The 15,886-nt window shown below is 48.5% G+C and overlaps 1 protein-coding gene across 1 annotated transcript in view; it reads right to left on the bottom strand.

Moving 5' to 3' along the window:
• Positions 1-15,630, bottom strand: part of LOC147604175 (calcium-dependent lipid-binding family protein) — a 228,966-nt gene extending 213,336 nt beyond the window's left edge. The window contains exons 1-3 of the mRNA XM_086795561.1: positions 15,365-15,630; positions 15,166-15,251; positions 14,616-14,697 (exon numbers count right to left, since the gene is read on the bottom strand). Coding sequence (XP_086651687.1) covers positions 14,616-14,697; positions 15,166-15,180 — 97 coding nt within the window. The 5' untranslated portion in view covers positions 15,181-15,251; positions 15,365-15,630. The remainder of the gene's footprint in view (positions 1-14,615; positions 14,698-15,165; positions 15,252-15,364) is intronic.
• Between the last annotated feature and the right edge of the window lie 256 nt (positions 15,631-15,886).

Raw genomic sequence — 15,886 nt, 5'->3', positions numbered from 1 at the left:
TAGAATCCCCTTCTTTGCCAGCATCAATAAAATGCATGCGGCCTTTATGCATAAAAGAAATCATATTGGACTTGTAGTCTTTGCGGGGCTCAAGCCTATGATGCCATGGCTTGCCCAACAATACATCACATCCATTCAGAGGAGCAACTAGGAAATGCTCATTATCAAGATAGCCCTGTATATGGATGCGCAACTTCCCTATCAAAGGGGTAACCTGCACCTCTTTGCCAATAAATGCAGCTTCAGCTTCAATCTGAGGTCCCATGTTTTCAACCTCAATACCCAATGCAGCTGCCATTTGCATAGAGATGAAATTGTCAGTTGCACAGTCATCAAACATAAAGAGTGCGGGCTTATCCTTGATTTGCCCCCAAGCTTTGCAAACCATACGCTCTTTTGCATCATGACCTGTATTACCTTGCACATCAGGAACTGCATGAACATTTGCTTTGGTGTGCTTGTCCTCGTGCTTTGATTTGCGATCTGGGCATTGCCGAAACATGTGGTCTTTGCTACCACAAGAGAAGCATTTTCCATCCTTAGCATATTGCTCTCTTTGCTCCGGGGTTAAGCCGAATTTGTTCTTCCTTGGGCCCTATTCTTTAGATGTGTTATTTTCAGCTTTACCACCCTTGTAAGGCTCCCGGAAGTTCTTTTTAGGTGGCTGTCCACCCTTTTGCTGATTTGGGACAGCCTTGTCCTTCCCCTTGGAACCTCCTTGATCCTGCTTAATCTTGAGCTGAGTGAGAGTTTGCTCCGCATTGGGTGGCAAGAACTGAGCATAAAATCTATCTTTGAATCCTTCCAAGTAGAGATGGGATCCTTGGTGATCTTTTCAGTGATCCACCAATGAGCAGCAGTCCCTTTTAAAAACATGCTAGCATGGCGCACCTTTGACTTTTCTGTGAAATCCTCATCGCTAAAAGCAATGTCCAACTGTGCCACAAATGCTAACACCTTAGAAGCATCATGTTCACCATGAAAGACATCAAATTTGACAGATTTATCACCTGCTTTGAATTCCTTGAGCTTCCTGGCATGAGGCTCATGGTCTTCTCTTTTTCTTTTCCCCTTATCCAACGGGGTAGCCCTATCTGCATGGACTCCATGGGCCGTCATAGAAGCTTCATGGGACACGGTGGCATGTGCTCCACGAACTCGAAACTCAGATGCATGTGACTTACCTGCATATGGCATGGTCTCTCCATGAGACAACTCAGAAGGCAAAATTTTTCTAGAAGTAGACCTGTCACCATGAGATACATATCTTGCATGCATGTGACTTTCATGCCCTCCATGAGCACTAGCATACATATATCTATCAGGCTTTGTGCCTTGTGGAGAGGATGCATGACGAGAGGTGACAGTCACCTCTTCCTTTTGCATAAAAGATTTCAGCCTCTGGGATGCGGGATCTCCATGCTTCAAACGAAGTGGATTTCTGAATTTCAGCTCTCCGTCATCCCCCTCTTTGATATCACCTTTGCGAAGGAGATAGGCAAGTGCCAACTCCCTTGGTTTCTTACCCACTTCACGAGCCATTGATTCAAAAATTACATCAACCATAGCATCAGCCTTCCTGGCTTCAATAGCACTTTGTAGATGGGGATCTTCATGCAAGAACTTTAACTCTTGCTCTTGAGCCTGCAAAAGTTTTCTCATATGTTCCATTTCAGCCCTCATAGCTTCAGGCTCTTGTTCAAGCATAACTGTCTTTCCTGGAGACAGTTGACCCTTGGATTCACTATCACGAACCCTTTCAAGGGGCTTGTGCCTACCACGCAGGGCATCAGACCCACGAGAAGCACTAGATGGACCCCTCGAATTTGGTACTTCCAAAGGGTTGCCTTGGCTGTCCATTGTGTTTTAAGTTTGCTAAAAGCGGGATGTCCAGTACACAGGTTCGTTTCCCCACTAGGAAGAGGGAAACAACCGTGCTCTGATACCAATGAAACCGATCCCGTCAAGTGGGAAATACTCCGTTGGACACCCACACGCTTAATAGCACAACTTTAAAACCACAAATATGAAATGGACAACTTAAAACAACTTGAATTTTAAATGAAATGAAATGGAAAAATGGACACCAGCACTGGGGCCGGAACGGGCCGACCCCCCCCTCAATATATGATATATTTATTGGGAGTATTTAATAAATACAATGCTCCATGGGAGCCAAGAACCAGATAATGTCCATGTACATATGAAAACAGTACCAAACAAATAGGCTCGAATTTCGATGTAGAAGCTCGAAGCAGAACGACCACTAGTGTGGTCCAATCGCTATGGTCCTGTGCTTTCACTGGACTCCGCCGAGAGCGCCTCACTGGTGTTCCGAGACCACGCACAAACAGGCGCTCTCGTACTAACGCCTGGCTCTCCCGATCTCAGCACCTTTGGACCGAGGTTCTCCAATAGAGCTTGGACAACCCGGCACCGAACGGGTGTGGCCGTAGAGGGAATGAATCCCTTAGCAGATTTAATACAAAGTACTTTATTTAAATCTGAAAATTCACTTACTTGTAGATGGTTGATAGAAAACCAATACTTGTGGTTCGCTGAGGCCACCCTTGTTGAAGAAACAATTGCCTTGTGGTGAACCACCAAGACAGGTACCACCGAAGAAGGCCACAGCCGCCTGCTGTGAGAGAAGGAATACCCTCCGCCTGGCTGCAGCGTGGAGGAAAGATGGTGAGCAGCCGCCTGTAGTTTGTGGGCATTCTTGCTGAAGAAACAGGCGCAAGTAGTGAACTGTAGATGGTGGGCAGCCGCTGTCAGAATATGCAGCGGAAATGATATCCAAACTTGGGTAGACAAGAGCAAGTAGACTGCAGAAAATAATCAGCACAAGAAACACTGAGAGATGTGTGTAAACTCTTCTCTATACACAAGATCCCGGAGATAACTGAATGAGAAAGTGGAGGAGGATGGGGGGCAATATATACAAGCCCATGAGGGCAGTCGGCCAGCTCTAAAAGAGGCCCACGACTGGACAAAACCCACGACTGCTGAAAAACAGCAGTCGGCCAGCATCTGGTGCCCCACGTCTGCACAGAACAAGTCGGCCAGCACTCAGACAGCCCACGACTGCTACAGATGCAGTCGGCCAGCTTCAGAGTGCTCCTGGCATCAACTGGCAGCCCTCCAGCCACTAGGAAAAAATGGGAAAAATAGGGAAAAAAATACGGGGAGTGTGGAAAAATGATATACGGGCGGGCACACCCACAACAGAGGCCTTGGTGTATACAAATAGATAGGAGATGACTTCTAACACCCCCTCTCAGCTCCTGGCTGTGTAACCAACCCCAGGGAGCTGGAGTGCTGCCTGAGCGTAGCCTGAGGTAGAGACTTCGTGAAGAGGTCCGCCGCATTGTCCTCCGTCGAACAATAAAGTAGCAAGATGTCACCCGCCAAGATCTTCTCACGAACAAAGTGATACTGTATCTCTATATGCTTGGTCCGGGCATGGAAAACCGGGTTCCGAGCAATAGCTATACAACTCTGGTTATCACACTGGATGACTGTGGGCTCCCTCTGTGGAAACCCCATCTCGCCAAGCAGCCTCCGCAGCCATACAACCTCACAAGCAGCACCACAAGCAGCCCGATACTCTGCCTCTGTCGAAGAAAGGGCAATAGTCGGCTGCTTCTTGCTGCTCCAAGAAACCGCTCCTGAGCCGAGGGTAAAAGTGTATCCTGAAGTAGATCTCCTCATGTCTGGATCTCCTCCCCAATCTGAGTCACTCCAACCTTGGAGCTTGACTCCATTCCCTCCTGTGTAAAAGAGTCCCAGATCCTTCGTACTCTGCAGATACCGCAAGATCCGCAATCCTGCGTCCTAATGAGTCTTCAATGGCGTCTGCATAAAAGAGCTCAACAGCCCCACGGAGAAGCTCAAGTCCAATCTGGTGTTCAGCAACCAGATCAATGAACCAATCAACTTCCGGTACTGCGAGGCATCAACTGGCTCACAAGGATCTGTAACGGTTAACTTCGTGTTCGGGTCCATCGGCGAAGTAATAGGCTTGCAGTTCTCCATCCCAAAGGCCTCAAGCAACTCATGAACATACCGCTGCTGAGAGACGAAAAACCCCCTCTGGGTCTGCCAGATCTCCAATCCCAAGAAGAAGTGGAGTAAGCCTAAGTCGGTCATCTCAAACTCCTTTGACAAGGCAGCCTTCGTCACTCCAATGTGCTCCACATGACCGCCGATGAGAATGAGATCATCCACATAAAGGATGATGAGTGTGACCATGCCGCGTTCCCGAAAGAGATACAGGTTTGGATCTGCAACCGATCTCTGGAATCCAGTCCGAATAAAGAAGGAATCAATCTTCTGATTCCAAGCCCGCGGAGCCTGCTTAAGACCATACAAGGCCTTACGTAACCTGTAAACCATCCCTTCCGATCCTGGAACAATGAAGCCTGGAGGCTGCTCTACGTACACCTCCTCCTGCAGGTCACCATTAAGGAACGCCGATTTTACATCCATCTGGTACACGGGCCACCTCTGAGAAGAAGCAAGGGCAAGAACGGTCCGAATCGTGGTCATCCGCGCTGTTGGTGCAAAGGTATCCTCGTAGTCGATGCCTGGCCGCTGAGCATAACCCTTAGCCACGAGCCTGGCTTTGTGTTTGTCCACCGACCCATCAGCCGCGTACTTGGTCTTAAAGACCCATTTGACACCAATGACTGACCGCTTCGACGGCCTCGGTACCAACTCCCAAGTGTTGTTCTTCTCGATGGCGTCAAGTTCCACCTGCATGGCTTCCCTCCAAGTATCCTGTGAAAGGGCTTCCTTTACGGAAGTGGGCTCTTTATCCCGCATGATACGAGACATAAGAGCATAGTTCACCTGAAGAAGCTCCGCCGTGTTGCTTTTATCTCGAACTCGATGTGATCTTCGAGGGCCGTCCTCTGTGGTCCACTCGGAGGGTAGCTCCGTGACACCTGACTCCCGAAGGGTGTCCATCAACCACCTAGGTACTCGAACAGATCGTGGAGCCTCCTGTGGTGGTCGCGGGGGCTCAACTCCAGCTGCGGGCTCAACCTCCTGTGATGACTGAGGTGGATCAACTGGAGTGGTAGACTGGGAATCATCATCAGACTCTGGATCTCCAAGAAGTGGCGGCTCCTCGACAGTGGATGCTGGAACATGCTCGTCAAAGACCACATCCCAGCTGACAACAATCTCGTTCCTCTTTGGATCATACAACCTGTATCCCTTGGAAAGAGAGTTATACCCCACAAATACCAGCTTGCGGGACTTGGAGTCAAGCTTCCCCCTCTGCTTCTTCGGAATATGTACATACGCGTCACTCCCAAAGACACGGAAGTGCGAGACATCGGGTTTCCTGCCAAAATATGCCTCAAATGGAGTCATATGGGGTACAGAAGTCGTCGGAGAGCGGTTAATGGTGTGGACAGCTGTCGCCACAGCCTCACCCCAAAGTGGACGAGGAAGATCACGATGCTCCAGCATGGTCCTCGCCATCTCCACCACAGTCCTGTTCTTACGTTCAACAACTCCATTCTCCGAAGGCGATCCGGTATTGGCCAATTCCCTCTTGATGCCATGATCTGCACAAAACCGAAAGAATACAGTCGAGGAGAATTCCCCTCCTTTGTCAGCCCTGAGAGTCTTGACCTGAAATCCAGACTCTTTCTCCACCATCACGTGCCAATCCTTGAACCGAGCAAAAGCCTGGTCCTTCTGTGAAAGAAAGTAGACCCACGTGAATCTGGTACAATCATCAACAAGCAGCATGAAGTAGAGAGATCCTCCCAAGGATGGTATCTGCTGTGGTCCACACAAGTCAGTGTGAATCAACTCCAAGGGTTTCGAAGCCCGCCTGGAAGCCTGCTTCGGAAAGGATTCCCTGTGCTGCTTACCACGTATGCAAGAACTGCAGCGTCCTTGCCTACTACCAACATCTGGCAAGCCAACCACCATCTGGTCCCGGAAGGCGCGCCGCAAAGCATCCACATTTAAGTGGCCAAAACGAAAGTGTCACAAATCTCCGACCTGAGAGCCTGTCAGTGAGGAGAGTGCAGAGAGTTTGTAGATACCGTTCTCCACACCGCCTTCCCAAACAACTTTGCCTGTCTCACGGTCCCTTAGAGCAACTGAATGCTCCTCAAATTCCACCCGAAAGCCAGTCTTGCATACCTCATGCACTGACAAAAGATGAAAGCCCAGAGCAGGGACATAAAGAACACGGGAAGCATGCTTGCCCCCCTTGCCGTCGGGAATGATCTCCATCCGGCCCTCACTATGAATCGGAATAGTGGAGTTATCACCAATAAAGATACGACCTGACTGCCGCTTCAGATCCAGGAAGAAGTCACGGGATGATGGAGTCATGTGCCTGGAAGCACCACTGTCGAGAATCCGTTCCCGAGTATCCTTTGCGGTGAAGCCAACTGCCTCCTCGCTCGAAGACGATGAATCATCGGAGTCCACCATCTCCAAGTGCACAAATGCCGGAGTCTTCGCAGCTGAGGCTGAGGACTCAGCACTCTTCCCTGTCCGCTTAGGGCACTTCCTCCAGTAGTGGCCTTTCTCGCCACAATCATTACAAGATCTTTCGGCCTTCAGCTTCTCTCGTTCTGGATCAGGCTTCTTCTCGGAAGACTTATCTGGTGAAGCCTTCCCTTTGCCCTTGTTGGTATTACGGCCTTTCGACCGTTGGCCAGTTAAGGCCTCCGAACCTCCGCCGTGAGGAGGGTTCGTGAAACGTTCCTCCTGGTCCAAGACCATTGGCACAAGCTCCTCCCAAGTAATGGTGCTGAGCCTGCCACTAGTGATCAACGAGGAATAGAAAGCGGAATACTGACCAGGCAAGTGGGAAAGTAACGTGATGGCCATATCTTCGGACGATATCTCTTTCCCAGCTTGAAGGACTTCCTGCTGAAGGGCCTGCAGCTTGTTAATGTGTTCCCGCATCGTCGAAGACTTTGCAGGGTTCATAACCCGCATCTGCACTTCCAAGGATATCCGCTTCATGGGTGACACCCTGTTGTACAAAGAAGCCAAGTGCTCCCATATGCCTCTCGCCAGCGTCATGTGCTTCACATGGTTGATCACCTGTGGTGTGCAATTGAGGAATATAAATGACCGGACCCTGGCGTTGACACGGTCCCACATTTGTGCCTGTGCCTCTCGGTCCTTCCTCGTCGATAAAACCTCCCCTTCCTCAGCTTCCGGCCTTGGCACCCCTTTGATAATAAAATCAGCAAGATCATATGACTCCAGAACTGACTCCATCATGACCTTCCAGATGCCATAATTGGACCCGTCCAACTGCCGATCCACTGGGAACGTGGGAAGAGTCGGAATCTTCACGTGCTTCTCTGCCATCTCGAGTAAATCCGCCATCTCGGAGAGTAACCTGAAAGGGTGGGTGGGTGGGAAAAATCTGAAAATCAGAATATATGCAAGTGGCTGTCCAGCCCCTCTGCCCGCCTTCCTCTTGCACCTTCACTTCCCGTTCAGCCCGAAATAGTCCACCGATCAGCAACCTGTTGCTCCCCCTCTTGCTCAGAAAAACGCCCAAGATCTACTAGAGCCTAGGGCTCTGATACCATGTCAGAATATGCAGCGGAAATGATATCCAAACTTGGGTAGACAAGAGCAAGTAGACTGCAGAAAATAATCAGCACAAGAAACACTGAGAGATGTGTGTAAACTCTTCTCTATACACAAGATCCCGGAGATAACTGAATGAGAAAGTGGAGGAGGATGGGGGGCAATATATACAAGCCCATGAGGGCAGTCGGCCAGCTCTAAAAGAGGCCCACGACTGGACAAAACCCACGACTGCTGAAAAACAGCAGTCGGCCAGCATCTGGTGCCCCACGTCTGCACAGAACAAGTCGGCCAGCACTCAGACAGCCCACGACTGCTACAGATGCAGTCGGCCAGCTTCAGAGTGCTCCTGGCATCAACTGGCAGCCCTCCAGCCACTAGGAAAAAATGGGAAAAATAGGGAAAAAAATACGGGGAGTGTGGAAAAATGATATACGGGCGGGCACACCCACAACAGAGGCCCTGGTGTATACAAATAGACAGGAGATGACTTCTAACAGCCGCCTGTAGATGGAGGCCCACGACTGTGTGCAGGAGTGAAAGGCAGCGCAGCCTGTATATATGCAACCACCTGCTGAAGGGACAACAGTCGCCTGAGAGATGGTGTAGATGCCTTGTTGAGAGAAGGTACGCAGCAGCCTGTAGAACTGTGAGCGCCGCCGTCAGCTTGAGGGAGAGAAGTTGTACACAGCCTGCAGTACAGAAGGTACACAGCCTGCAGTACAGAAGGTACAGCCTGCAGTACAGAGGGTACAGAAGCAGTTGCAGCCAGCCGCCTGGGGAAAAACAGGCGCAAGAGAAGATGATCGCCGGTTGATGAACATGCGCCAGATAGAAGCGATGGATGCCCACGCTTGAAGGAGAGAAAACGATTGATGCTTTTTTTAATAAAATTAATGTGGAGTTACAACTGGAGTTTTCCCACGCATGCATGAAGGGGGACTAGTGGGGGTTGGTGACCATGCCCACCCCCACACTCACTTAAAAGTGGGGCTCCCCACCTTGGCCCCTAAGTGGGTGCCCAAAGGGGTTGCCCACTTTTAAATAAATGTGAACACCTAACCTTATAAAATAAAGGGTTAGAATAAAATATTAAAAGCTACATGTGCAACATACTTACCACCTGTTCACATGCACCAAAACTCGTCAGAATACAGGGCAGACTTCACGACTCACTGGCAGGCGTCCCCGCTCAGTAAGTAACACGTCAAGCAGGCAAACACACAAATACATGTCATGCGAAAACAGTTTCAAGCATGCAAAACATGTGTGCATGTGCAAATAGTAACATGGACATATCTCCCGTTCATGGAACAAGTACAAAATATCTGTCGGCACAAAACTGGCACGACATAAAAACATAAAAACCTGGTCTTCCTATGGAGTGACAGTCCCATAGGTAAGACACGGTTCCAGGCACGAGTTTCCCTATGGTGTGACAGTCCCATAGGCAAAACACGGCACGAATACTGGCTCTTCCATGGCGTGACAGTCCCATGGGTCGAACACAGTCCAGGTCATACACGGGTGGCACTGGTCTGGCTCCCGTCCATACGACACCATCCTGCTAACACACGGGTGGCACCAGTCTGGCTCCCGTCCATGTCAGCAAGATACTGGCCTCTTCACACGAGACACTGGCCTGGCCTCAAGTGAACGAGACGCAAAAACTGGAGATGGACCAAATGGTCGGCCAATTGGTGACACATTGATTTGTCTCATAGGTCGAGTTCGGCCTCTAGTAGACGTTAATACAACTCTCTCTCTCTCTCTCTCTCTCTCTCTCTCTCTCTCTCTCTCTCTCTCTGCCCTCCTCAATAATGGCCCGCAGAGTCAAGATGTGGTCAAGAGTAGAGAAACCTCTCCTGAACCCTGCCTGTCCCTCTGCTCGAATGCCAACTCTCTCTGCCCATCTACTCAACTGCTGCTCAAGAATGGATGCATACAATCGTGCTAGTGTGTGACCAAGCATGGGCGACGGATTTATTGTAGCTTTGTGGACTTCCGCAAAGCATTTGATACAGTGCCCAAAGCCAGATTGATGAGGCGATTACAGGAGATGGGGGTACCCACAGAGCTCATATGGGGGATTATGGCTTTATATAGATCAGTTGCTGGACAGGTACGCACCCCAGAGGGGGTCTCTACTTTGGTTCACTCCACTATAGGAGTGAAGCAAGGTTGCCCGTTATCTCCTTCACTGTTTGGTATGTATGTGGATGAGGCTTCTGACTACATTGAGACAGAGGAGCCCAGCTAGCAGGTACATGGATCCCACTATTGTTATATGCTGATGATATTGTGTTGATCTCTGATTCCCCTGAGGGTATGCAGCGTCATCTGGATGCTTTACATGAGTTTGCACATGATAGTGGATTGTCTGTCAACCTTGGCAAAACCAAGGTTATGGTGTTTAACACCACGCCACAGTGGGTTAGGCGATCAGCTTCCACATTTACATATGGGCAAGAGATTGTGGAGTATACAGATGCATATACATATCTTGGGGTAGTATTCAGTGGGCCAGTGTTTTCGATGAGGAGTGCAGCAGAGACTAGATTGACTAGAGCACATGCAGCCCTGGGTGGTTTGGAGAGGATGTGTTCGCAGGTTCAGTTTCAAGAACCTCAAACGAAACTTTGGCTTTTTGACACTCTAGTGACATCAGCTATGCTTTATGGAGTGCAGATATGGGGACCTTCAGTGGGCCATCACAGCGCAGGCGGGTGGAGAGGTATGGAGAGGCCTTTGGTATCTATGATTGCTAGGATTATTAGAGCCAAGGCCATGGTACCTCATGAGATTATTCGAGCAGAGCTGGCGGCTGCCCCTCTGGTGATTGAGGCTCTTACGAGATCAGTCTCCTACATACATGGCTTGTGGGATCTCCCCCGAGACAGATATGCACGCCTCGCCCTGGAGTCCTCCCGACAGTTAGCGTTACAGGGAGACACGGCTTGTTGGTATGGACAGATGACATCTTGGTTCCAGGCACATGGTTTTAGCATGGACAGATTGCCTCCCTTCCAGTATTCTCTGGAGGCACCCTCTCTCACTCTCACACGGACAGAGATTACCAGACTCATCCGTCAGGATTTAGTTCAGCTGGACATTAGGAGGACATGGATACAGCCGACTGAGGAGCTGGGCACGAAGATGGCTTTCTATAGAGAGCATTTTCTTCAGCTCACAGCAGATGGTTTTGTGATCAGACCCAGTTACATGGATGTACACTTGTCTCATGCAGTACGATGTGCTATTGATCAAATTCGCACATCCTCGCACCAGCTTGAGATTGAGATTGGCCGATATAGAGGTATACCAGCTGAGGCCAGGATATGCCGAGTATGCCATGGGGAGCCAGAGACAGAGCTGCATTATATATGCCATTGTACTGCATACTATGAGATATGTGGTCGTTTCCACTGTTTATTCAGAGAGGGTTTTGGACCACTTTCCAGAGTCATGGGGTACCAGGACCAGAGGTGTTTGGGATTGTTCTTGCTTGAGCTGCGGAGACATAGAGATAGCCTGCTTAGGCGCACAGAGAGCCAGACTCAGAGGCACATTAGAGATTTCTTTAGTCCAGCCATCACTGCGCCAGATGGACCACAGCAGCAGCAGGACATGGATACCGCCCACACCAGGGGTACACTGATTGATCGTGCGATTGAGCTTGGGTGGTCCAGACGCCCACGACTACGGAGGGGGGCATCCTAGCATAGACGGAGGTTGCAGCGGCAGATTCGGATTATTCTTGCGAGGCATGCGGGACACCCAGTCAGGGTGCTGACCACAGAGGATATTGAGGAGATCCGCCAGTGTCCGATGCGGCACATATTATGAGATGGAGGCACCTCCATAGTGTACCCCTCCGTCCCACATGATATTGTATCCCCTCACTATATTCCACTCACCTCCATAGCGTACCCCCCCCTCGCTATATTCATGTTCCAGTTTCATTTTCTAGGTGCCAGTAGTATCATCTTTATTTTTAATTTTTTGGGTTTTTTTATCCAGACATTGTATCAGATCCACCATGATGTAACTTTTGGTCTCATAGGTCATTATGGCCTTTTGAAGACGTTAATATAACATTTCATTTCATTTCTCTCTCTCTCTCTCTCTCATTTGGCCAGTTCTTGTTAGAGACACAACACCACAGAGAGACACTGATATCAAACTCATACCACAGGGAGGGTGGGCGACAGCTCCAGCTCACTGATTTCTTCCAGAGATCTATCCCAATGCCTACCCTGACACAGGAGGGGGTTACACTTCAACGCGCTGCGGACCTCCGAGCCAGACGGAGACCGAGAGCACCAGGCTACCAGACTCCCAGACTACATCAGAGGGAGATCACAGAGATACGGGCTCGACATCAGCACCATATCTAGGAGCGGCTAGCTCACTTACACTCACACTCGGAGATCCTGCTCCGAGGTATTTTTGCCTCGCCATCGCCTATGTATCACATATTACACCCCCATTATGATACTGGTTGGAGCAAGACAGATCTGCATTGCATTCTTGTATACCCTACGCATATAGGTTGCATATTGAACCTCTAGCAGTAGTGCTCCATCCATCACCCCCCCCACTAGCTCAGTACTTTCATACTTTATTTCATGTTCCTTTTGTTCTTTTTTTTTTTTCTGGACATCCAGAAGACATTGACAGTTGTACATTGATTTGTCTCATAGGTCGAGTTCGGCCTCTAGTAGACGTTAATACAGCTATCTTTCTTTCTCCTTCCCATTCACACCTTGGCTCTACTAAGTGTGTGAAACACTGGTCAAGACTGGTGAAGGGACCAAATGGTGACAGCCACACATTGGCCAAACTCTATAGATCGGTGCTAGAGGCAGAGCTCAGTACATTTGCACTAAGACAGGGATGCAGAGCCTCGGGACAGGCAAGCTTTCGGAGTAGCTACTCTACCCTTGACCACATCTTCACCCTCCATGCCATCATCGAGGAGGGTAGAGCATGACATTAGAGGATTTACGTCTACTTTGTGGATTTCCACACAGCTTTTGATAGTGTACCCCGAGCCCACCTCCTCCAGTGTCTATAGGAGATATGAGTCCCATCTAACATGGTTTAGAGCATCATTGTCCTCTATGAGGCCACGGACGAGTGAGAGCCCCAAGAGATACATTGCAAGAAATTTCTAGCACTATTAGGGTGAAACGGGGCTACGAATATTGATCCCTGTACTCATCGTCCTTCTTTCATATTCTACTGAGGGGCTTCAAAGACATTTGGATGCTTTACAGGACTTCTGCAATCAGTAAGGACCTCACTATTAACCTTGGTAAAACCAAGGTAATGGTCTTCAATACCTCTCGCCCCTTCACATCCACATTGAGCTTGACATACAGAGGACATCCTTTGAAGATTGTCTCCTCCTATGTCTACCTTGGTGTCAATTTTAGTGGCCTGTGCTTCACCATGCTTCCAACAACACATGCCAGAGTGACACAAGGATATGCAACCTTGAGCTTACTTGAGCGGTAATGCTTCCAAGCACATTTCTAGGTGCCCAGGATGAAGGGTTGGCTTTTTGTCACCAGCTTGACGTATGGAGCAGCCTTCTAGGGCCAGATTTATCCAATGAGAATTGGCAACGAGTTGAGAGGCCTCATGTCATGCTGTTCTCCCATATAATCCACATCAAACTATTAGTCCCACACCAAATTATCCCGGTAGAGTTTGCTGCAGCCTCAATGGTAGTGGATGCACTCTTCCAGACAATCACATACCTCCATCACCATCATTGAGATGGATCCCCTCAGGTACACGAGGCTTGCCCTGGAGTCCTCAAGACAACTAGCACTCAAGGGTCATCCTGGAGTATGGTATGCCCAAGTTTCCACTTGGTTCTTATGATATGGACCCACATGGGCCGCCTCCAACCCTTCAATATGATTTGGACTCCCTTTTCTTCTAGCTCTCTCGTTAGGACACCAACCGGGTTATCTGGTTAGATCTTCTCAGCATCTACACCCCACTGCACATGGATCACACCTTCGAAGCTCCCACCGAAGATGCACTTCTACAGAGATCACTTCCTTGGGTTCGCTAAGGATGGATTCATCCAACAGCCAAGCTACCTGAGTGTTCACATGTCCCATGCCATGCGGATTGCGATTGGCCACATACGAGTTTCATCCGACCACCTCAGAGTGGAAACAGGGAGATCTGAGTGCGCCTTCAAAACCAAGGAGCTCATACGGAGACCCAAGGAGGAGAGGCCCACTTTCTAGGTCATTGACTTCCCGAACCAGTGTTGCCTAGGGCTCTTCCTGCTCGAGCTCCACAGACACAGGGACACATTCTGAAGCTTGCTCTTCTCACAGCTTGTGACCTCATTGCTGGGTTACCGAGAAGTTGTTGCCCAAGAGGTTGTCCACCTTGGTTCAGGTCATCTTACCATCTCCAAACCACTCCCCCAAGGGCAAGCCTCAGTTGCATGCCTCTCCTCATATATTCATGGCAATGGAAGTGATTCATCCGTGGATTGGCAACTACCTCATGCATAAGATTAGTACAACATTGTGGGAGAGAGTAGGGGGCGAGAAGAGCTAGGCAAGACGGAATTCAATGCAATTAGCAAAACCTATTATGTAGATTTCAAAGATCTATTTGAACTGTTTGATATCGAACGAACCTTCTTCAGCGGATCAGCTGGAGTGTAATGTTTTTTTCAAAGGCAAATGACTTAAAAAAGAAGGGTTCCTTGGCTAAAGTTGAGAGGACTGGTGACACTATGTCTCATTTGAAAATACAAACAAGCAATGCCACAAGGCTTTGCACAAGATCAGCAGCGGCACCGCCGACCACTATGTCTCTGAGGGGAGAGAGTAGAGAGATCAAGTTTGAATTGGTTAAAATGAGGATCAGATGATGTGCCCTTGCAGAAGACCACCACCACCATAGAATCACGACATGAAGATGGCCCACCTCCCACATGACGATCAATTGCTAGATTAAGCTCAAGGTAATGAAATGATTAACAAAAATACCTTGCCAAACGCTGATTTTTAAAGCTTCAGCTGACAAGCCATGGACGTATTCGCCTAAATATTGCCGCAAAAGATGCAAAACCTGCCACATGTAGGCAAAAAAAAGGTCATATCTAGATCAATATCCTTAGATCATGTGATTTGCATGATGAACCTGATGCTTGGGTTCTTAAATCATTCTATTAAAAGGAATACTTGAAATTAATCAAAGCTTTAAACCACAAGTTACATGAGATTCCAACATACAATCTAATCATGTAAGTTGTCCATGATGTGAACAGAATGCTTGGGCGAGAAAGGGCAGTCTTAAATCATGTGATCATATGAGCTTCAAGCATGGATAAATCATGTGATTAAATGTAAGTGATATATCACAATATTAAATCAAGCGAATGTTTAAGTGATTAATGGCAGTCTTAATCCTTAAGACTCTTAGTTGATTGTGAATAATTGATGGCATTTTTTTATCGAACCATGTGATTACATGAGCTTTAAACATGATGAAGCAAACGATTGAGTGATGAATGACAATTTTAGGTCATGAGATTACATGAGCTTCAAACATGATGATGCTGCGCCTTCCGCAATTCACAATGCTAGCCCTCTCTCCCCTCTCTGTTTGATCTTCATGGCCATCTGACAACCACAGCAGAAAGCAGAAAATACAAGAACGATAAAGTACACAAAATTGAAGGAAAATGCTTAACATAAACCAGCAAACTAAATCATCAACAGTTGAACGCACTCACGAGCTGAAATTGCTGCAGAAAGCTACAACTGCAGGCGAGATTAGGGTTTCTCAACGGCTGCGATCATGATAAGGGGTTCGAAAAACCCCTGATGTGAAGATTAACCACTGCAATCAGAATTAGAGTTCCGCGATGAGGGTGGCGCTTCTCCGTCGCTGCGATCAAGATCGATGTTCTGGACAGGAGGTGTGCGCAGGGAAAGACCTGGTCGTAGGCTGCGTCTCGCGTATGTGTACACTGTGCCACATACAGTCGTAAACTATGGTTCGTTTTTATATGCCTTTGGTTTATATGTGATATGCCCTTTGGTTCGTCCGGGTGTTTTACCTGTCAAGGGCGATTTTGCCTGTCACAAAAGGTTTACATGTGATATGCCCTTTGGTTCGTCCGGGTGTTTTACCTGTCAAGGGCGATTTTGCCTGTCACAAAAGGTTTTTTTTTTTACTATGTCAAAAAACATGCAATGCCTTAGAATTAACTTTTCACTCTGAAATACATTAATTTCAAATGCCTTTCAAATGA

Source organism: Cibotium barometz, chromosome 62, assembly GCF_041138505.1.
Source record: "Cibotium barometz isolate CiBa-2024 chromosome 62, ASM4113850v1, whole genome shotgun sequence".
Lineage (NCBI taxonomy): Eukaryota > Viridiplantae > Streptophyta > Polypodiopsida > Cyatheales > Cibotiaceae > Cibotium > Cibotium barometz.
This window is presented reverse-complemented; position numbering and strand designations above follow the sequence as displayed.